The sequence below is a fragment of the Miscanthus floridulus genome, chromosome 2, assembly GCF_019320115.1.
Source record: "Miscanthus floridulus cultivar M001 chromosome 2, ASM1932011v1, whole genome shotgun sequence".
NCBI lineage: Eukaryota > Viridiplantae > Streptophyta > Magnoliopsida > Poales > Poaceae > Miscanthus > Miscanthus floridulus.
In genome coordinates, this window is record NC_089581.1 from 141,944,402 (window position 1) to 141,967,858 (window position 23,457).

Below are 23,457 nucleotides of genomic sequence, written 5' to 3' on the forward strand. Positions count from 1 at the left end.
TGGCATCAGTTCTTGAACATGATGGTAGCGATGAGGAATGCGATCACTCCAATGAGACAGTAGACGAGGTACATGAGCTTGCACTTGTCAATAGCTGCGAGAGAAGCCTTCCAGTGGTAAACCTAATAGATGCACTCAGCAACACGCCTGGTACGGTTCACCTCCTCCTGTAGCTCCACCCTAGCATTGTTGGCCACATCGTTGCAGCGGATAGCATCGATCAGAGCTTCATTAGTTGTGGCTTCACAACGCCTGGTGGTTTTGATCTCCTTCTAGAGTTCCTTCAGGCACTCCTAAACCCGTTCAGGCCAGGGTTCATCCTGCCATTCCACAAACTAGCATTGATCCGCCTCTTCCTGCGTGTCACAATTGTAGTTTCAGTAACTTGGTCAATAGGGACACCATCATGCAGTGATAGATAAGATGAAAACTACACAATTGCAATGAAAAATGGTAGAAAGATTGTAGGCAAACCTTCAGTGGGCACCCCAAGAAGTGTCTGCCTATGTGCTGTCAGCTCGATCATCGCCGGCCACCATGGACGCCCAAGAAGCATGAGGCGTGCCCAACCTAGCAGCCACACTGTCAACCGCACCTCAACCTTGCACGGCACAACCCGGTGTCATAGCTGCACTTTGCCCCGCAACCTAGGGCCATAGCCACCACACCTAGGCTCTCGAGACGCTGCCTCCGCCAACCAACAAGCAGCAGGGGTGCCACCCAAAACCACCACTAGATCCATGCACTAGGAGGCCGGATCCACGCACAGACCACGGATCGAAGCACGACGACGTGGGATCCGGTGGCGGCGGCAGTGATGGCTGGGCCATGGCACAGCGACCCCTGCCTGCATGTTCCTTGCCGACAACAATGCGGGGGCGAGATCCACACTGGTAGGTCCCGGATCCGCGCTATAGGACAGCGGAGCGGGCTTCAGACTCGATGGCGGTGGCGGCGGTGCCATAGCCCTGCATGCGGAGAGAAAAGCACCCCACCATGGCCCTCCTCGCGGCCACCGACCTCTAGTGGTCTGCTCCAGTGGTGGCAAGGAGAAGGGGGTGGGGAGGAAGTGGCCTTGGCGGTGGGGCAAAGAGCTCCGCCCGGGAGCCAAGCGCAATGCGCGCGTAGATGAGTTGCCGCTCCCGTAGCCGCTCCCGCCCATTTCCATTGGGAAAAGCTAAAAGATGTGCTAAAAATTTATGAGAGCCATCAGATTCTCTTTCAACGGTGGATAGAGGGCCAAAAGGTATGCCATGCCTTGCTAGAGGAAAGGCACCAAATCTGAGTCCTCGCGTGGAAGGGGAAGGTGAGGTGGGGGAAATATTTTAGAATAAAATTTTCAGCGGCGACCGCTAGCTCACGCTCTCATCACGTGCAATAGATAGAAAAGGAAAGGTAATGGCGGACGGGAAAGGGAAAGGGAAGCCCAGTCGGATCATTCGCTCGGAACAAATACGATGAACGACCGTAGAAATGGAATTGGGTCATTTCTAGGCAAAGAGAACTTACTAAGGAACTTGATCTGGCCTTTCATTTGATCAATGAGTTTTACGATGTGGAATTTTGTGCCAAGTTCAGTGGTCTAGGCGCACTATGCATGAACAACTACTTGAGCCTTGGGGTGATGCTCTACTCGTACGGTCGTACCAACAGGAGTGGAGCAAAATTTAGAAAACAAAACTGAAAAAATGGAGCACCGGGCGAGTCGAACCGGATAGCGACCAAACAATCAGAGCCAAGGTGAACTTGGACAACACATCGATCGGACCCTAGAAAAGGAAAACAAGGACAGACTCTAGACCGCAACACCAACAGCCATGCAAGGCCCCATCACATCCGAGTCCAGCATGGTCGCCTCGTGCCTAGGCCAATAAAATGGCACCTCCTCGCCACGCTGTCTCATCATCATCAAAATAAAGTTGAAAGTTGTCCAGCTCCATCGGCCAAATGATAACGTAATCGAGATGGGGTGCATTGTGCCGTCGCTTGTACTCACCATCACCTTCACGCTTCTGCTCCCGGCATCGTTCTGCCCCACCGAGCCGATCAAGATCACACCCACGCACTAGAGCTTCCACCTACCGCTGCCCGACGGTGTCACCGACGCCGAGAGCCTCTCCTTCGACCGCAGCGGCCGAGGCCCCTATGCCGGTGTCTCCAATGGCCACGTCCTCAAGTGGGGTATGTTAGGATGATCTCCACCAGTTGGCCCAATAACCAATTGAGCCCTTGATCCACGCCCTGATCGAGGGTGCTCAGCTAGTTCTCCTGGCTGATGGGCCCCTATCGCGCAGCGCCATAAAAAGGATGGTGGGGGCTAGGGCACAAGACATGAGGTCACCGGTAGCCACCAGCCCCACCCGAAGTTCCTAACCCTAGACCAATCAAGAGGGGCGCTGTGAGTGACGGGAAGCGCCATTGCCTTCACCGCCACCACAGCACTGCGCCTGCGTGGCTTCCCCTACTATGACTCTAGTGGCCATGTCATGGTGTTGCTGTGGGTGTGACTGTGCATGGCGAGGTACATCACCAAGTCTCCCATCTAAGTCAAGTTTATCCCCTGATCTACGATCCTATAGGCCATATTTTCTATTAATGGTATCAGAGCAATGGTTCTAGTGTGTAGATCTAGATTAGGGTACAAAAGTCAAAAGAAATTAGAAGGAGTTGATAGATTCCCAAACCCTAACCCTAGATCACCACCGTCGGCCATCGCCTCGACGTCGCACGGGAAACGCACCTCAAGCCGTCATGGGCGCAAGAAGAATCCACCTAACCCAAACCCTAGAGCAGGGAAACAGACAGAGAAGGGGAGGAAGAACCTACCTAGTCTCCTTACTATTGTCACCATCGCCGTCATGCGGGAAGAGATCTGCCATTGTGCGGGCCCCAAAGGGCACCACCGTGGCACCGTTTGACGCCCAAAGGGCACCACCACAGTGTCGCTTGATGGCATCGCACGCGACTCTGGCCACACGCATGCGCCGGCGAGGGGTGCCACGGTGGCGCCATCTCTTTCGTCGTGCTCGTCCCGAAGTAGTCTACTACGGTGGCAGTGGTGTGCAGCACGACAAAGAGAGAGAAGCAGAGGAAAGAATGAGCTCTAGGGTTTTAGGGAGCCATGCACACGTGCTTAGGGCACCATCGCTAGATCACTCGATGGTGGTGCGCTCACCCTATGGTGGGCGCGCGCACCGGCGAGGGGACCCATGGCGGTGCCGCCATATCCGACCGCCATGTTGTTGGGTGAGAAAGGAGAGATAGTCAGCCGGCGCGGCGCTAAGGAGAGGACATGGGGGAGAGAAAGAACAGAATGAGTTAGGGTTTTGAGGGAGCGGCGCGGCGCCATTTTTGTTTCGTGCGAGAAGTGCGGGCGACCGTCGGATGACGATCGACAACGGGGACGCGACCGGGCTGAATGAGGCCCTAGCGGGTGAGCGAAATCATTGCCCAGGCCCAGGTTAGGGCCTGGTACGCGGGCGCGCATTGTACTTGAAGTAGGCCACGGGCCTCTTTGGGCTTGGCCTGGGCGCATGACAGCGCGGTGCACGCGGCTCGGTCACAGGCCGGATTTGCCGCTGGGCGGCCGTGGGAACAAGCGCAAGAATGGGTCGTGTCGCGTGAGCTAGGCCTTCGGGGTAAAATGCAACGTAACAGTCTGCTTTTGAGTTTTATTAATTTCAGAAGCACATTTTGATGAATTTTGTCAAGTTTTGATGTTAAATCTCTGTTAAAATTTGAACCAACGGGATTATTTTTTCAGAGAGTAGATGAGTATAGTAAAATGCTTCTAAAATATAGATAAATTAGTTTTTCATGTTTCTGTTGTAAAGTTTAATGTTGATTATTTTCTAATTAAATTCAAACCAATGGAAGAATTTAATTTGAAGAGAAGTTATATTTAGTAAATAATGATTATGTTTATCCTCTAATTAAATTAGAGGAGTAGTCCAATTTGTTTATGTTAAATTATGGTATTGTTATCTTCGGATCAACGTTGATGATAACAATATTATAATGAGTTTAAGTTTAAAGTTTAAATCTCTGGAAAAAAATTACACCAACGTGGTCAATTTTTCAGAGAGTAGATAAAGACCAAGAAATGCTCCTGAACTAAAAGAATGTGTTTTATTATCGTGTTTCCACTGCAATGATGTTGATTATCTTCTAATTAAATTTGAAACAACAGAAAAAATTAATTTTGAAGAGTAGTTATATGTCTTTCAAGTTAATTTATCAGTTTTATGTATTAATTCTATTTTTTACCCAACAGTGATGTAGAATTGATACAGAAGCATCTTGTATATTTTATTTTTTAACCGACAAGATCTCTCGGCTGCATGCCAACGGGCTGCAATGCTAGGGTATGTAAATAAAAAGACTTGAGTCAAGCTAGTTCAGAATAGCTTTTTGTTAGCTTACAATTTTCTGATTAAATTGGTATCAACAGGAAGATTTAATTATAAAATAAAGTATAAGTAAATGTTTTAGTTGTCGTGACTAAGTTTTCGTATAAATGTATCCCGCATGTGGAAAAGTTTGGCATAGTACTTATGCTAGTCAATCCTGCATGGCGGGAGAAGTTTTGTGATGACATATGTTTTTTAATCCCGCATAGCAAGAGAAGTTTGGGTAGCTCTTATACTATCCTAGTATTAACCATGGCACAATAGAAATGCACCATCATGGCCAATACTAATCAAAAGATAAGAAAAAGATGTAAGTGTGACTTACAAAAGTACAGTTAATAAAAGACCTCGATGAGTTCTTGAAGTAGAATGAAGAAAGTGTACTCCTATACGGATCAAGAAATAACTTTGTTTTCATGACGTAATCATGTGAATGAAGTAAGTAGTAAGTGTCTCCTCGGTCACAGTTTTCCTAGATAGTTCTCAAAATTATGACAGTAAAGTTTATGCCATATTTTGAGGAGGAGAATAGTAAGATCAATTAAGAAAGATACTCTTCATTAAGAGTGAGATAAAGATCAATTAAGAAAGATACTCTTCATTAAGAGTGAGATAAAAATTAATTAAGATAAATGTGACCGTCGGAGGAGTACAACGGTCATAATAACGATACCCCTAAGCAGAGAAATAGCTAAATTCCTAGACTTTTTAAAGTTCTGATAGAAAGGTAGCGTAGTCAGCCTCAAAGATATAAAGGCGGTGCTTAAAGCGTCATATGAGGTTTTAACAGATGAAACCTAAAAGTGCATCTAGCCCTTGAGTGGGTTTTGGATGATTGAATGACACCGTGATTAAAGGTCTAACCCGTTTGCTAAGTGTGGATAGGTAATAGGTTATCTCATAGGTACTTAATGAAAGCCAAAATGATGTGTTGTTGTATAAACAATCTAGTTCAAGCACAAGACAACAATGCAAATGGAATTCGTACAAAGACTTATTTATTGTGGGATTTCTATGTACTGTGTGAAAGCAAGCTTGTAAGAATTAATTAATGAGATATGAGGGATTGCATATGGAATGGTCTCATATTTGAAGCTTGCTAAATTGAAATAAAAAAGATAACAATACAAATGAATAGTTGATTCAACACAAGATGTGACTTGATGGCTTGAGTTGGTGAAGATAGCAAGGAAAGGCTTCGAGGTACTAAGCAAGGATGAAGAGCAAGCGACGGCTTGGTGGCCAAAAAACCTAGCTATGGTAAAGAAGGAAGTACTTGCATTTAGTTGAGGTACTAATCAAGCTACGATGGTCATATTGATGTGGAGGATCAAATCTATATTGGACAAAGTGTTTGAAGTGACTTGATGCATTTGGAGTTATTCATATTTGATGAATGGAATCAAGTCATGTGCTCAAGATGGCTATGCTCAAGTGACAAGATCAATATCAACATGTTGGCACCCTTACTTGAAGATTGAAAGAGATGACATTAATTCAAAAGAGGTCAACTCAAGCGGTATAAATTTGTTTTTCCTTTAATCTTGAGTTTAATAGGTATGTCGTACTATTAATAGAGATGCATCATGTTGATAGATAATGTTTCATAAGTGCTTAAGCCAACCCATGTGAGTTTTGAGTATTTGAGAGACAAAAGAGCTAACTGATTTCTTGCTGGTCCGGCAATACCGGACGTGTCTGGTATTTGCCCAAAAATGGTAAAATTGTTGTTCTTGGGTTGGTTCATCTGGAGTTCTGACATAAGTCAGGAGTTCCGACGGTCGGGAGTTCTGGCAATGGTTGAGAGTTCCGACGTCTCGCGCTTTAACTGGCTTGGAGAGTTCATTGTGGTGGTCATACCGGACATGCCCGGTATTCATACCGGACATGTCTGGTATGGACGACCAGAGGCCAACGGCTAGTTTTCAAATGCCTTGAGAGTTAGGAGTTCCGACGTAAGTTGGGAGTTCCGACGATCAAAAGTTCTGGCATGAGTCGGGAGTTCCGACACCTCACATACTTTAACTCAGTTACATGGTTTTCAAATATGCTAAGGGTTGGGAGTTCCGACAGTCAGGAGTTCCAGCATTCATCGGGAGTTCTGACGCCTCACATTGTCACTATAACTTAGTTACCGTTGGGGCAGTATAAGTCATACCGGACGTGTCCAGTATGCAGTCCAGTATGGCAACGGCTATAAAACGGCTAATTTTTCCACGGAGGCTATAAATACCCCAAGCCTCCACCTTTAGAGGCAGCTAATTCTGCTGGTTTCTATACACATTTTTTAGCCTTGCCAACTCTCCCAAACCCTCTCTTAGTGAGTGTGTGATCCAAATAGCAAAATCCATTTATGGTTAAGAGAGAATTTTAAAAAGAGAGATAGCCACCACTTGAGCACTTATGCATATTGTCTACTTCGTGGTTCGCATTTATTACTCTTGGACTCTTTAGTCCTAGACGGCTAGGCGTCGCTGGAGATCACCCGAGAGATTGTGGTGTGCCTCGAAAAGTTTGTAACGGTCGATTCCGCCGCCTCGGAATCAACTAGTGGAAGGAGGAAAAGGAGTTGGAAAAGACTCCGGCTAGAGTGACCTTCATGGTACCCTCTAGGGCTGACCTTTGCTGGGTCGCCCGCAGCCCCCTCAATGTAGAGTAGGACTCGAACGAGTCCAAACTTCGGTAAAACAAATATCGTGTCTCAATTCATATTTCATTTAATATTTGTGTTGCTCCAGCTCTTGTGCAGGCTCTCTGTGTATATTGTGATCTCTAGTAGGTTCCTGTAGTTTGGTTTGAAGATAGAAATCGAAAGGAGCAAGTTTGGGGCTGATCTGTAGAAATCATGTATACCGGACACGTCTAGTATTCATACCGGACATGTCCGGTATTAAAGCTCAGTACTAAAAATATTTATTCTCTGTTCTAACTTTGTGTTGCAGGGTTGTAGCTTCTAGATATATTATTTATACCATGTTTACTTTGTGGCTAACTTGTGAGGGGTGGTATTACTCTTAATTTGGAGTTTCCAATTTAGAAACTCTCTTTTCTAATTGTTTCCGCATTTAAAGGTGTTAATTTTCAGAAACGCCTATTCACCCCCAACTAGGTGGCATCCTAGGTCCTTTCAATTGGTATCAGAGTGAGGTTCTCATCTAAAGCTTCACCGCCATGAGAAAAGGATGTCGACGCCTATTGAGTTGGAGCCAGTGCTTCTCCAAAATGATGGTTCAAACTTTCTACCTTGGTCAATTCATGTACTCAATGCTTTTAGGTATATTAGTCCTCTTGTTGAGCATATTGTGGATGCAAGCATAACTCTTCCTATAGTTAATTGAAGCAACTACAAAAAATTGTCAAAAGAGGAAGAGATATGTGTGCAACTCAATGCTCAAGCTATTAATATCATTTTGAGTACATTAAGTGTAGAGGTTCAAGATGAGGCAATCTTCAATGGACAACCACCTCCAGAGAGTGCTCATCTCATTTGGACTAGACTTTTTGATTTATACAAAAAATCCAAATGTGATGTTGCACTTGAGATCGAGTCAATGGAAAGTATGTCCATTGTGTCTTCATACAGCGAAGAAGCCTCACAAGACCTCAAGAGCGCCGAGCCGAAGCAAGAAGTGCAAGCAACGCATGACTTGCTGTCTGCCTACCGAGGCAGTAGAACAACAAGCAGCTGTTTACAACAATGCTCAAGCCTGGTGGCGACCAAGTGATGAGTCAATCTTAGTATCTCATGATACTCATCACTTGTGTCTCATGGCCAAGAAAAGCAAGAAAAGGAGTAACAAGAAAGATCAAGAAAAGGAGAAAGCACAAGTAGATGATCAAGATAAGAGTGATGTTGAAGTTGAAGACAACTACAACCTTGATCATCTCAACCGCAAAGACAAGTTCATCATCATGAAGATAGTTGAAAAGAATGATGAGCTTGAAGAAGAGATTGAGAAGCAAGAGCAATCACTTCAAAAGCAAGAATTGTTTCTCATCTCTAAGATGGAAGAACTAAAGGCTCTAAGTGAAAGGTATGAAAAATTATTAATTGAGCATGCTTTAGTTACTAACTCCTCTTCTAGTGTTTCACAACTAGAGAAGGAAAACTTTGAGCTCAAGGCAAGGCTAGATAAACTATCAAGCAAGTATAATGTGCTACAAGCAAACTATGTTCATCTAAAGTGCTCTCATGAGGAAGTAGTAGAATCAAGCATCATGCTTGAGGTAGCTCATGAGGTTGTGATGACATCAGCAAAATTTTCTCAACCTCTTACACATTCACTCACTAGTACACCATCTCAATTAAATATTTCTTGTACTAATGAGTGTGCTCCTCAAGCAAGCCAATCTTCGATTGAGCTAAATCTCATAGAAAACATAGAGCTCAAAGAAGAGGTGAAAAGATTAAAGAAAGATGTGATTCGGTTGAAGGGTAAGGAGAAAGCACAACCTTCTCAAGATAACCGTGATAACATGGTGAAGAAGCTTGAGAAGGGTTCAAATCTTGCTTCCTCCAAAACCCAACAAAAGAATCACATTTCAAGTAAGGCCAACACAACCAAGAGCAAGAAATATGGAAAAAGGTTATGCTATGGTTGTGGATTATATGGACATGAGTGGGCCATGTGTCCACATAAGAGTTGGGCCAACAAGTGTGAAGTGGCCAAACAAAAGGCCTCAAACAAGTTGGCCAACCAAAAGAAAAGTGATGGACAAAGCACTTGTCTCATGAGCAAGAAATTAGGGCATCCTACCAAGAAATGCCAAATGTACAAAGAGGCAAGAAAGGAAGCCCAAGTTGCAACAAGAAGATGCTATGGATGCAATGAGATGGGCCACAAGGTTGATAGATGTCCATACAAGCAAAGCAAACATAGAGCAAACAAAGGTCGCATATACTATGCTTGTAGAAGAAAGGGGCATCTAAGCTATGAATGCCCAAATGGTAACGCTCCTAAGCCGAACACATTTGGTTATAATGATAAGCTTAGGAAGACCACAAATGGAGTTAGCACTAGCAAGGTGATGTGTTCACCACAAACTAGTGCTAAAGCCATTTGGGTGCCTAAGCACTTGTTGACTAACCGAAAAGGATCCAACAAGAGTTGGGTACCAAAGTGTGCTTAGGTTAATGATGTAGGTACTTGGTGAAGAGATGAATGCTTCGGGGTGGTTGAGCAAGCAATTTGATAATATTCACTTAATCTATCAACCAATTCTTATCATAATCTCTTATATGGTTGACCCAAAGATAATTCAATAAATATATCATATATTTCATCCTCACCATTGGTAACAAGTACCTAAACCTTATAGGATAGCCACCTTGTTCATTTTGTGTTCAATAGTTCACAAATAGGCATATTTGTGAAATATTGAAAGTGGCTAATTGAAAAGTATTTTATTTTACCATATGATGCTTTTAATGGCTCTCTAGTGGAGCAATTTATTTGTTGAGATGCAGGGCATAAAATAAATACTATCACTAAAATAAAGAATCACAAGCAGCGGGTTATTTGCTTATGTCCTGCACCTATCGGACGTGTCTGGTATTACTATCGGACGTGTCCGATATGGATAGGGATAGAAAGCAAGTGTTTTTGTTTTGCGTATTCCGGATGTGTCCGGTATTGCAGGAACCAGAACACTAATAGGATTACAACTAAGTCTTTGATCCATATATTTTCATATATCCTCAATTTACTCAGAAGCTTATAGTTTATCAAATCTAAGTGGATTGTGAGCATCTCTTGAACTCAAATTTAAATATGGCAAATTATTTGGTTATGGTTCAAAATAGAAAATTGACTCCCATATTCTTAATAGAATAAAGTGCTAGTTGAAAGTCATTCAAATTACTTAAAGCACTTATTTAGAGGGAGCTCAGTTTCTATTTTGCACCTTTGTGGACTAACAAATTTATCTAGCATTCTTTGTTGTCCTTTGAATGAAAATGTATCTAGCATGATTATTTGGCAATTAAGGTCAACATAAAGATTGTCATGCTATGTATCTTCTTAGTGGTATTCTTGTGGGCTCAAGGCAAATGTATGTCTTTACATACATGCATTGTAAGTGCATCTAAGGCCCTTTATATGTTAGAATGTGCATTTGTGTGACATAGGAGAGATGTTTTTCAAAACCCATAACTAGCATGTGTAGGTGGTGTGAATTTGAAAAACTATTTGAATCTTGGTCTTTGTGACCTAGCCTTGTCATGTGATAATTATAGCTCCCCTTGATTGTGTGATTGGCTAATTACACATGACATGGCTTTCTTAAGTCCACAATCTACTATGTCTCACAATATCTCTCTCAAGTAATCAAAATCTATATATGCCAAATATTTGGAAAAGAGAAGTGATACTCATGACATTTGGATAAGAAAAGTATTTACACCTTATTTGGATCAAGGACATACATGTTTTTGGATCAAGAAATGATAGAGAAGGGGATTGGAATTAAGTGAATAAAAATTTGGAAAAAGAACAGCCATCCTGCAAATACCAGACATGTCCGGTACAGTATGAGCGGGATTATAAAAATAGCCGGTACCCCTTCGGCCAAGTTAGGTTTTTTATCTTCTAGCCAACCCAGCCGCCTCTCCTCGACCTTCATTGGTGATTTCAAGTTTCCACCATGAAAAGGAAGAGAGGGAGATTGGATCAGAGAAGATTTGCATCAAGATTGAAGGCTCTAGGACTTGGATTTCCAAACGTATCTTCATTCACTCTCTCAAGGTACCCTAATCCCAGACCTCATCTGATCTAAGCGGTTAGGGCATGATCTTGAAATCCCTTCGGTAGAGATACTACATTATCTATCTAGAAGCAATGCCTAGAGTTTGGATTGGATTGGTTAAAGATTGAGCCAAGGACCCCGATTAGGGTTGTTGTCCGCTCATACTGCATATCGGACGTGTCCGGTATAGGACAGTAGGGCAGATTTTGCTCCCTTATTTCAATCTTCTCAGTGGTTGATTCTTAGGACTAAGTTTAATTGTCTATTATGTTTTGTGAACCTTTTGACCTAGTTTGGTTGAGGTGATTACAAAGCATGGGACAATTATTCTTATTTCTATATACCAACTAAAATAAGCTATCGTTTGGGCATGTATCTAAAATTCCTTGCAAATATTTAGATATAGGATAGCAGCTATGAGTGGAAGACAGGAGCCTAGGTCTAAGCATAGGCATTGTCCAGCTTTGGAGAAATACAAGAAGGCAAGATAGGAAATGCATCCCAGATATAGTCAGTAGGAGCAGGGAAGCAGCAGAGGACTCTCTAGGGCTACTAGAGGTGCTCCATAATGCATAGAGGGAGACAACAGTTCTTCCTCTAACATAGATATAGAGGAGTATAGAGTGGAGCCCAGTACAAGAAAGAGGAAGAGCACTGACAGAGGTTCAGATGGTGGTAGCTTAGATGATGAGCAAGAGATTGAGGAGGAGCAGGCAGTACCTCTAGCTTAGCACCAACCAGGTTAGGGTATGCACTATGGTTTACTTGAGCCACATCCACCCAGTGTACCCTCTTATGTTTCTAGAGTTGACTATTGAGGGAAAGGCATGACCAGAAGGGCCAGACATGAAAGAAGAATTGATCCAAGGGGCTTGTCGAGGATTCAGTTTGATCATCGATTTCAGATAGCCTTTCATATGGACTTCTACACCAGTGTGATCCTCGCCAGGAACCCAGTGATTGCCAGGTCTCAGTGGATTGACTGGTAGTATGTCAGAGATTTGCAGAAGGCCTCCATTGATCACGCTATTACCATTTGTGAGCATACATGGGTTTATGAGATTATGGAGTTCCAGCATGACTAGAACATAGAGGTGGTAGCTCAGTTCTACGCCACCTTGTATGTTGAGGAGGATAAGAGGTGTATGCACTGGATGCTTGAGGTCCAGTGGTACAGTGTTGATTATGATGCTTTTGCAGCTCTACTTGGCTTCTCAGATGATGATCTTCAGAAAGATAGGATCCACATAGAGCAGGTGTTTCAGATGATGATCTTCAAAAAGATAGGATCCACATAGAGCAGGTGTTGCTTCCAGAGCAGCTTGCCTATATGTACCCACCAGGGGGTGAGAGAGGAGCAGTGGGGAAGGTTCTAGGTCTTCACCCTACTTACAGATACCTAGACAGGATGTTTAGGAAGACCATTGATTGTAATGGTGGAGATAAGGGAAACATTGCAGATTACTCCAGGAACCTACTCCATAGGATGGCACCTGATGCATGACCTTTTAGCGTCTTTGATTTCATATGGTGCAAGATCAGGAGTGTTGGCGAGAGGCCCCTCAAGGGCTATGGTTTTGCTCCCTACATCATGCACATGATTGAGCAGGTCACAGGGCATACCTTTGAGTATGACAAGGTACATAAGGCCCTAAAGATTGTTGCAAATTTGACTGAGGTTGGGGTACCTCTAGTAGGACCAGGAGGAGCAGCAGTAGCACCAGAGGTAGATGCTCCTGTAGGTGGTGGTGCAGCTGGATGAGCTTCTCCTCTACCACATGCTCCTTCACATTCTTCTTCATGTCGCTGTAGTCCTCCTTCTCCTATTCGCAAGATGTTTAGTGCTATCTTTGGGTTGTGCAAGGACATACGGACCTGCCAGCTAAAGGAGAGGGAGGCTAGGAGGAAGGATACTCGGACTTTGAAGCAGATTGCTTCTAGACTTGAGCTTGATCCTCCTAGGTCTCCACTATCAGATGAGGTAGCTAGTGAGCCTAAGACTGAGGAGCAATAGCAGGGCAGGTATGATGCAGAGTTTGCTGAGTTCCTTCAGTGACAGTAGCAGCAGCAGCAGGCTCTAGAGCACCCTGACACTTTACCACTACAGGCTCGGGTGCCTACTTACTCTCAGCCACATCCTAGTACTACAGACGAGTATGCTTCAGACTGGTGGAGTGACCTCACAGGTAGTTTCTATGACCCGTCTGGTGCGGGTGGTTCTCGTCCAGCCGGTGCTACATGCTCAGATGATGAGGATGCTGGTAGAGATGAAGATGATGATGAGTGATCATAGCTTTTAGAGACAGCTTGCAACCCCTTTGTCCTTAGTTTGTCATTGTTGGACCTTTGTGGTGATAGATGACAAAGGGGGAGAGAGACTGATTAAAGCTTCAGGGATACTTGTTTCATTTGCTTATCTTTGTACCTAAAGACATGTATTGCAGGCTATAGTTTCTTGAGCTTCATTTCAGTTTTTGAGCTTCATTGATCTATCTGAAGTTTGAGATAGATTGTATCATGTGAGAGATGAGACTTACTTATGCTTTATCTATGTATCTCTTGAGACATGATCTTTATTTATATATTAGTGGCTTGTGGACTTGAGAAAATATGAAATGAGTGCTATGTGTGACATACATGTGTTGTATTTATTTTCATAAGGACCATGCATGCTAGAATGAAAATATTTGATGTGATGCCTTTATATTTATTTTTGTGTGATATATCTTGTCATATGCATCACGGTTTTACTTTGTCACACATGCACCTCATGGATGTAATGATTTAGGGGGAGTCTTCTATATGTTTTAGTATGTGCAATTGACATTTGAGGTTATTTTATGAATTCTAATCATAAGCACATATTAAGGGGGAGCCTCTCATAAATCATTGAACCCAAAAGCTTAAATGTTTATATTCTTTTGTAAGTTTTAATCAAGTTGTCATCAATCACCAAAAAGGGGGAGATTGAAAGTGCATCTAGCCCTTGAGTGGGTTTTGGATGATTGAATGACAACATGATTAAAGGTCTAACCTATTTGCTAAGTGTGGACAGGTAATAGGTTATCTCACAGGTACTTAATGAAAGCCAAAATGATGTGTTGTTGTATAAACAATCTAGTTCAAGCATAAGACAAAAATGCAAATGGAATTCATGTAAAGGCTTATTTATTGTGGGATTTCCATGTACTATGTGAAAACAAGCTCGTAAGAATTAATTAATGAGACATGAGGGATTGCATATGGAATGGTCTCATATTTGAAGCTCGCTAAATTGAAATAAAAAAAGATAACAATACAAATGAATGGTTGATTCAACACAAGATGTGACTTGATGGCTTGAGTTGGTGAAGATAGCAAGGAAAGGCTTTGAGGTACTAAGCAAGGGTGAAGGGCAAGCGATGGCTTGGCGGCCGAAGAACCTATCTAGGGTGAAGAAGGAAGTACTTGCATTTAGTTGAGGTACTAATCAAGCTACGATGGTCATACTGATGTGGAGGATCAAATCTATATTGGACAAAGTGTTTGAAGTGACTTGATGCATTTGGAGTTATTCACATTTGATGAATGGAATCAAGTCTTGTTCTCAAGATGGCTATGCTCAAGTGACAAGATCAATATCAACATGTTAGCACCCTTACTTGATGAAGATTGAAAGAGACGACATTAATTCAAAAGAGGTCAACTCAAGCGGTATAAATTCGTTTTTCCTTTAATCTTGAGTTTAATAGGTATGTCGTACTATTAAGAGGGATGCATCATGTTGATAGATAATGTTTCATAAGTGCTTAAGCCAACCCATATGAGTTTTGAGTATTTGAGAGATAAAAGAGCTAACTGATTTCTTGTTGGTCCGACAATACCGGACGTGTCCAGTATTTGTCCAACAATGGTAAAATTATTGTTCTCTGGTTGGTTCGTCAGGAGTTTCGACATAAGTCGGGAGTTCCGACAATGGTCGGGAGTTCTGACGTCTCGCGCTTTAACTGACTTAGAGAGTTCACTTTGGTGGTCATGGACGACCAGAGGCCAACGACTAGTTTTCAAATGCCTTGAGAGTCGAGAGTTCTGATGTAAGTCGGGAGTTCCGACGGTCGGAAGTTCCGACGGTCGGAAGTTCCGGCATGAGTCAGGAGTTCCGACACCTCACATACTTTAACTCAGTTACATGGTTTTCAAATATGCTGAGGGTCAGGAGTTCTAGCATTCATCGGGAGTTCCAACGCCTCACATTATCACTGTTACTTAGTTACTGTTGGGGCAGTATAAGTCATACCGGACGTGTCCGGTATGCATGGTATGACAACAGCTATAAAACGACTAGTTTTTTCAAGGGGGCTATAAATACCTCGAAGCCTCCACCATTGGAGGCTGTTGATTCTACTGGTTTCTATACATATTTTTTAGCCTTGCCAACTCTCTCAAACCCTCTCTTAGTGAGTGTGTGATCCAAATAGCAAAATCCATTTATGGGTTAAGAGAGAATTTGAAAAAGAGAGATAGCCACCACTCGAGCACTTGTGCATATTGTCTACTTCGTGATTCACATTTGTTACTCTTGGACTCTTTGGTCCTAGACGGCTAGGCGTCACCGGAGAGCACCTAAGAGATTGTGGTGTGCCTCGAAAAGTTTGTAACGCTCGATTCTGCCGCCTCCGAATCAACTAGTGGAAGGAGGAAAAGGAGTTACAAAAGACTCTGACTAGAGTGACCTTTGTGGTACCCTCTAGAGCCGACCTTCGCTGGGTCACCCGTAGCCCCCTCAACGGAGAGTAGGACTCGAACGAGTCCGAACTTCGGTAAAACAAATATCGTGTCTCAATTCGCATTCCATTTGATATTTGTGTTGCTCCAGCTCTTGTGCAGGCTCTCTGTGTATATTGTGATCTCTAATAGGTGCCTACAGTTTGGTTTGAAGATAGAAATCGAAAGGAGCAAGTTCAGGGCTGATATGCAGAAATGTGTATACCGGACACGTCCGGTATTCATACCGGACACGTCTGATATTAAAGCTCAGTACTAAAAATATTTATTCTCTATCTAACTTTGTGTTGCAGGGTTGTAGCTTCTAGATATATTATTTATACCTTGTTTACTCTATGGCTAACTTATGAGGGGTGGTATTACTCTTACTTTGGAGTTTCCTCCATTTTCTAATTGTTTCCGCATTTAAAGGTGTTAATTTTCAGAAATGCCTATTCACCCCCCTCTAGGCGGCATCTTAGGTCCTTTCAAAACCCAAACAAGAAATTTGAAGGTACACTATCTTTTTTAGAAGATGGGATGATCTGGGGGAGCATGGTATGTAGAGATCTATGACTTGAAGAGAAGCGGGACTGCGTGCCCACTTCAGTGATTCAAAAACAATGAATTTCTCAATACCTGTCGATGTTGTATAACTTATACAACACCTGTTGTTGGCTCTTTGAAGAAGATGAATAATGCAACCAAGGATCTTGTAATATAGGAGCCTGGAGAATCTATTGTCTCTTAGCAATGAAGAGCAACAACAGCCCCATATGAAAGTGCCAGTAGCTAAGGCCCCATAAGGTCTCAAAAGAATTAGTAAACCCGTTTTTTCTGATAACTATGAAGTCTATGTTAGTGAATCAATTCAAATGGAGGGTGATCCCAGCTCATTTGAAAAAGCCATGAGAAGCGTTTACTCGTCTAAATGGCAAGAAGCTATGGAAGTTAAAATGAATTCGATTAATACCAACGTTATTTGGGACTTCAAAGAAATTCCTAATGGAACCAAAACAATAGACTGTAAATGGGTCTACAAGACAAAATGTGACTCCAAAGGGAATGTAGAAAGATATAAAGCATGACTTGTAGCAAAAAGCTTTACGCAAAGAGGATGAATAGATTACGATGAGAGTTTTCTCTCTAGTTTTATGCAAGGATTCTTTAGAATCAAAATGGTGTTATTGGCACATTACAATTTAGAGATACATCAGATGGATATAAAGACGTCATTCCTCAACGGGGATTTGTATGAAAACATTTACATGGCATAACCCAAAGGTTTTGTCGTGGAAGAAAAAGAACGTATGGGATGCCGCCTGTAGAAATCCATTTATGGGTTAAAACAAGTCACAAGACAATAGTATTTGAAGTTGATGAAACATTGAGAAAGTTTGGGTTTTAAAGAAAATGAGAAGGACAATGGCGTTTATGTGAAGTTCAAGAAGGGAAAATTTATTTTCCATATCCAGTGAATAGATGACATTCTACTCACTAGTAGTGATGTTAATCTATCATTGGAGAAGAAGTTTTGTCCTCAAATTTTAATGTGAATGATCTTGGTGAAGCGTCATTGGTTCTAGGAATCGAAATTCACCGAGATAGAAAAAAATGGGGATTAGGACTATCGCAAAGGCATACTTAGAAAAGATTCTAAAAAAATAAAGTATGCATGCGAGTAAACCTACACCTGCTCGTATAGTCAAGGGTAATAGATTTGGGAACTTTAAGTGTTCCAGGAACCGATATGAGATCGATCAAATAAACATGGTTCCATATGCTTCAGCTGTTGAAAGCTTGATGAGTGTACAAATATAAGTAAGAACTTACCCTGACATAGTTTACATATCTGGGATATTTTGGTAGAAGTCCAGTCTAGATATAGATCACTGTAATGGAGTTGAGAATGTCTTGCAATTTTACAAAGTATCATAGGTCTCATGTTGAGTAAGAAAGAACAAGTACTTTCAAATAGTTGAGGGTACAAATGTTAGGTCTAGGCGAGATGTGCAGTGAAATTCATAGTAGTTGCTAACACTCGCAGTTAGAGTATTATTGTGAAAAGGCTCCAAAGAAACAGCTGTGGTGTCATCAGTGATGCATACCATAATATAGCTTGATATGAGGCTTAAGGAACAGGCAAAAAGAGGTTAAGGGAATTAGTACCCAAATTTAACAATGGTAGTCAACAACAATAACCATTTAAAGTAGTTAACTCATAAGACAACAGGTCAAATGTGCTGCCAAACACATTGACATTGAGTTATATGTTGTAAAGGAGAAAATCCAGAATCATTTTAAAAGCATTGAGCATATGAGTACCAAGCAAGTACTTACGGATCCACTTACCAAAGGCTAACCACCCAGTGCGTTCAGAGAACACACAGTCAATATGGGTTTATGGGAAAGCCTATAATTTCTTAATACTGAGGGCCTAGTTGAGAATCTATTTTAAAACAGAGAGGTGTATTGTAGTTGTTTAATCTAGTGGCAACTGACCGTGATGATGTGGCACGCTCTATGCACCGATCTCTGATGGAATGGGAAAAAGATAAAGTAAGTTGGGTTTAAGTAATAAGGTGAGATCAAGGGAAAGAATATTAGGATGATCTCCACCAGTTGGCCCAACGGCTAATTGGGCCCTTGATCCACGCCTTGATCGGGGGCGCTCAGCCGGTTCTCCTAGCTGATGGGCCCCCGTCTTGCAGCGCCATAAAAGGACGGTGGGGGCTGGGGCACAAGACATGAGGTCACCGGTAGCCGCCAGTCCCACCCCGAAGTTCCTAACCCTAGACCGATCGAGAGGGGCGCTATGAGCGACGGAAAACGTCATCGCCTTCGCCACAGCCACAGTACCCACCTGCACAGCTTCCCCTACTACGACTCTAGTGGTCATGTCGCGGTGGCGCCGTGGCCGTGACTGCACATGGCGAGGTACATCACCAAGTCTCCTATCTAAATCAAGTTTATCCTCTGAACTATGATCCTAGAGGTCCTATTTTCTATCAGGGTGGCAGCCACCTCGGCTGGACCACGTTCGCCCACAGCACAAACTACCGGAAGATCCCGCTGTGCACGGCGTCCATGCTGCCGCTGGAGCAGACGGAGAGCATGTGTGGCCGCCCGCTTGGGCTACAGTTCTACGCCATGACCGACGATCTCTACATCGCCGACACGTACATGGGGCTCATGAAGGTCGGGCCTAGCGGCGGCGAGGCCCAGGTGCTGGCGACCCAGGTGGACAGTGCACCATTCCACTTCGTTAACAGGCTCGACGTCGACCAGACCACCGGCGACGTGTACTTCACCGACAGCAGCGCCACCTACCCGCGCAGGTTCAGCACCGAGATCATGATGAACGCCGACGCGACTGGGTGGCAGCTCAAGTACGATGCGCAGACGAAGCAGGTCACCGTGCTCAAGGCCGACCTGCCGTACCCCAACGGTGTGGCGGTCAGCAGCGACAGGACGCATGTGGTGGTGGCACACACCGTGCCATGCCATGCGTTCAGGTACGGGCTCAAGGGCCCCAAGGCCGGCCAGTATGAGCTCCTCGCGGACCTGCCTGGCTACCCCGACAACGTAAGGCGCGACGCCAGGGGTGGCTACTGGGTGGCGCTGAACCAAGAGAAGGCGTGGCTCGACACGACGGCGCCTCCAGCAAAGCATCTAGTTGGCGTTTGTCTCGGTGTAGACGGCACGGCGGTGGAGGAGCTGACGGTGGCCAAGGATGTGACCCTGAGCGACGTTGCCGAGAAGGATGGACGGTTGTGGTTAGGATCGGTAGAATTGGAGTACGTGGGCCTAGTTTAGATTACTACACCGCTAAATTAGATTGTAGGGGCAATAATGCACCCTAGTTTTTTTAAAGGAATACCCAGTATTAAGATTAGAAGGTACTGCTAGCTTTAGTTAGACTGCACTCCATTTAAGTAAACGTCATCATTATTGTTATATTTGAAGCGGAGGGTGTGCCTCGATCTTATGTACAAACTTGTTTAAGATTTTAGAGTTTAAATATAAGCGGGAATTTCATGTGTTATCTGGGTTTATTTGCTTTTGTATTATGTCCAAGTTAATCCATAGCATAGACCATAGAGGACAATATTAACATAATCCAAATATTATATCTGCGGTGTGTCATGCATAATTGTTGCTCTACTATAAATAAATTTTTCATCGATGTTACCAAGAAATACACCTGAATATGCAATCTTACCAACAACCACACAAACTATTTTTTAATAAAGTTTCAACAAAAGGTTGTAGTTGTTGGAGATCGGTCGTTAGTCCATGATATACTGTGTTATTGTTGAAAAAAAAACGAGATGAAATATGTATATTTTCTGTCAAACTGTTTTGGACGACTAGGGCTAACTAAACTAATTTGGAGATGCAACTAATTAGTCTGGAACATTCTTTGGCTCTACTTTGTTGTAAATGGTTTCTAAGTAATACTCTCTTAATGCAATAATTGTTCTGAGAGAGAAAAAAAAGCTTCTAGTAGTATACTATTTTCAGTTTGTCAATGTCGTCTTTTGGCTAGTTAGTCTTATCTCACTGATTTGAAGGAAAGTATAGAGATAACACTAGAATTGTTCTAAAAATATCTGATTTTGCAAAATGTACATCTTAAAAATGGCGCTGAAAATTAGAAATACGAACTCGAGACATGACGAAAATTTGCCGAAAAGCAGCTGCCAAACAGAAAGTGCAGAGCAATCAGTGTCACAGCACAGGTGCCAAACTACAACCGCGGAAGGCGGCTACGCGTATACGAAGGGAACGTTAAGGCCCAAATAAGTAGACGGGCCTAAACTCGACGCCTTCGATAATGAGCCCGCGCTTCGGGTACCACCCCACCTCGAAGCTCACCACCACCTCCTCCTCGCCCGCGACCGCGGTCTCCTGCTCGCCGTCGTCGCCGGGCGTGCGCAGCCGCCCCATCTCCATCTCCGACCACCCGTCCTCCCGCAGCCTCGGCGGCCTCGTCTCCTCGGCGCCGGTGCCGCGGGAGACGGCCCTGAACTTGCGCGCCTCGGCCTCGTCGGGATGGAGGCACACGGCGTGGCGCGGCGCCGCCCCCGCCCCCACGCGGCCGGAGCCGGAGGCCAGCGCCACCGTCGTCTCCTGGTCCGGGAAGCTCAGGCCGCGGTGCCCGTCCGCCAGGCCGTAGACCAGGTACGCGGCGTAGGAGGTTGCCAGCGTCAGCTCGGCGACCGGGAGCCGGCCGTAGATGTCCAACGATGTGCACTCGACCAGCTCGGCCACGTCCCGGAACCTGAAAAATTAAAGAAACGATATTATAATTTTTTTTATGGTCTGATAGCAGATGCAAAGAGGAGACGACACTGATGTCAACATCGTCGAGCGAACACGAGGAGAAAATTTGTACATATTGAATTGTTTTTACCAACAGCATCTTGAAATTTAACCAGCAGCTCAGGTGTACGGGACTATCGAGAGCTTAGTGCAAGACTACAAACTAGTAACCGTCCATCCTGGAAGTTGACCTGTGCAGACCCGTGCCGTGCGTGTCTACCACTTGTGTTATTGTAGCGCGGTAGTTGCGTTTGCTCTGCGTTGCCCGTAATTTCTACACGGTTTCAGTAATTTCTACAGGGTTAGGCGACGTAGCCACATCAGCACTACGCGTGTACCTGCCGTACAATGACCTCATGACAGTCGATGGAGGAGGGGACTCGCCCCTGCAGAGGATAATTTTAGGGGCCTGTTTGGATTGCGGGAAAAAATTCTTGTTCGTGCGTTTTTTCTATAAAATTGAACTGATTTCTTTGAAATTCCTGTGAGATTCCTGTGAAATTCCTGCGTTCCAAACAGGCCCCTCATTTTGGTTTGGTTTTATGCCTGTGTTCCTTATAGATCCTCCCAAACAAACATGAAACATGCAACAGAGTCTGAATTGAATTTGGCTAGACATATATAGGGAGGAGATCAAGCGAGGGATGCTCGTGACTGGTGAGAAGGAAGGAAGAACCTGGAGAGCGGGTGGGGCGTCCATGTCCAGCTGAACTCGCCGTCGTCCCATGGCAGGCTCAGCGCCATCGCTGACAGCAGGTAGCACTTGGCGCCGCTCGTCTTGTCCAGCCACATTCTCTGCACACGCACAACGTCGATCGGGCAACCAGCCACACGACATCATCATATCCATCCAGTTCAGCACGTGTGAATTGTGATCGATTAACCATGGGAATGAAGTGAACGGAAGCTGCAAGCGGCGGTGCCGGTGCGGCCTTTCATTTGTATGAGATGATGATTACCATGGCGTTGCCTTGGCCGTCGACGAGCACAGCGCCGGTGTCGCAGAGGCGGAGGTAGGCGTCCTTGCTGGTCGTCGACTTGTTGGTCGCCACCGCCGGTCCCTGCGGGAGGAAGCGGCGCCAGACGTGGTCGGAGTCCGCGGCGGCACGGAAGGCCGGGGACACCGCGGCGCAGCGGCAGGCGTCACGCGGGGAGGTGAGCGCGATGGCGTGCGCCAGGCAGACCTCCGGGAGGTCTCCCACCTTGGTCACCTCCTGACGATTTCCGGCCATCGCCGATTCGCCGCCGTATGGCTAGTTGCTTCCTGCTTTGTCGTATGGCCGTATATATGCTTGCTGCTTTGTGCCGTGGTGACTGAAATGACCAAGCATGTGTAACTAATATATGCCTGCTGATCGATCTCAGGGCACTGTCACTGCATGAGGTTGATGTCACTGTGCTTGCGAGCTAGAAAACGAATTCCGTTGCACCTCGTGCGCTGCTAGGTGCACACAATCTGGAAACACGTTGCATAATAAATGAATAAAACTTGGAAAAAGGAAAGGAAAAGAAAAAAGTAAAGCCTTCCGTCCGAAGCTTGTTCGCTCGTGCCACAAAGACCAAATGCGGTGACCGTACCGCAGACTGTTAGCAACCCCGAATGGATTACTCACAGATAACTCGATTCAAGTAGCAGGGTATAAGACCTCAGGGAAGAGGGAGGTCGGAACAGAGGGATTGAGAGAAGCTGGGAGGAAGATGAACAGTAGTAGTAAGGTAAAAGGTAATCTGTCCCCAAGCCGATGGAAAATTTCGGTACCACCAGGATCCCAAGGCACTCGCAAGATCTTAATGCTGAAGAGCAATTCGCCATGACACCAGACCTGGGTATCTGACGTCACTTTCTGGAGCTGCCAGTCCACTAGATTGATGCTTGCTGTAACCATCGTGTTGTATGTTCTTGTATGAGTTGGACAGATAGACACCACGAAGCCAGATGCCTACCACAGAAAGGCATTGAAGTCATTTTGCAGTAAAAGGTAATATGTTGTTGATAATTTGATTGATCCTCCTCGCTGCTGCCCCTGTGCTCTCTTGTAGATGCCGCTCGGCGCTCCAACAGACAGCAGCTTCTCGACTAGGCCCAGGGCCATGGCCCATAATGAAGGCCCAACCGTGGTAGTTCCTGACACAGATTGGGATGGTCGGATGGACAGACACAGTATGAAAAAAAAAGTACCAGCATGGTATGACCAAGTCCCACCTCTGCCGCGAACTGATCATAGATCAGTTAGTT

The 23,457-nt window shown here is 44.5% G+C and overlaps 2 protein-coding genes across 2 annotated transcripts; one reads left to right on the forward strand and one right to left on the reverse strand.

The window, feature by feature from the left end:
* The first annotated feature begins 1,964 nt into the window (after positions 1 to 1,964).
* Positions 1,965 to 19,712, forward strand: LOC136537183 (protein STRICTOSIDINE SYNTHASE-LIKE 10-like). Its single transcript, XM_066529237.1, has 4 exons — positions 1,965 to 1,988; positions 2,070 to 2,181; positions 18,123 to 18,129; positions 18,917 to 19,712. The coding sequence occupies exons 1-4, from the start codon at positions 1,965 to 1,967 to the stop codon at positions 19,710 to 19,712; spliced, it is 939 nt and encodes a 312-aa protein (XP_066385334.1).
* Positions 19,713 to 20,551: 839 nt separating this feature from the next.
* On the reverse strand, positions 20,552 to 22,489 carry LOC136539915 (putative F-box protein PP2-B12). Its single transcript, XM_066531899.1, has 3 exons — positions 22,181 to 22,489; positions 21,898 to 22,016; positions 20,552 to 21,180 (listed from the first exon to the last, which is right to left on the reverse strand). The coding sequence occupies exons 1-3, from the start codon at positions 22,451 to 22,453 to the stop codon at positions 20,688 to 20,690; spliced, it is 885 nt and encodes a 294-aa protein (XP_066387996.1). The 5' UTR covers positions 22,454 to 22,489; the 3' UTR covers positions 20,552 to 20,687.
* Positions 22,490 to 23,457: the final 968 nt, after the last annotated feature.

Bases quoted from the DNA above. Each gene is read 5' to 3' on its own strand.
- LOC136537183 (XM_066529237.1), top strand. From the start codon at position 1,965: ATGGGGTGCATTGTGCCGTCGCTT. The intron at 1,989-2,069 runs GTACTCACCATC...CCCACGCACTAG, and splicing joins GGTGCATTGTGCCGTCGCTT to AGCTTCCACCTACCGCTGCC.
- LOC136539915 (XM_066531899.1), bottom strand. From the start codon at position 22,453: ATGGCCGGAAATCGTCAGGAGGTGACCAAGGTGGGAGACCTCCCGGAG. The intron at 22,017-22,180 runs GTAATCATCATC...GTGCGTGTGCAG, and splicing joins ACGGCCAAGGCAACGCCATG to AGAATGTGGCTGGACAAGAC. The intron at 21,181-21,897 runs GTTCTTCCTTCC...TTAATTTTTCAG, and splicing joins ACGCCCCACCCGCTCTCCAG to GTTCCGGGACGTGGCCGAGC.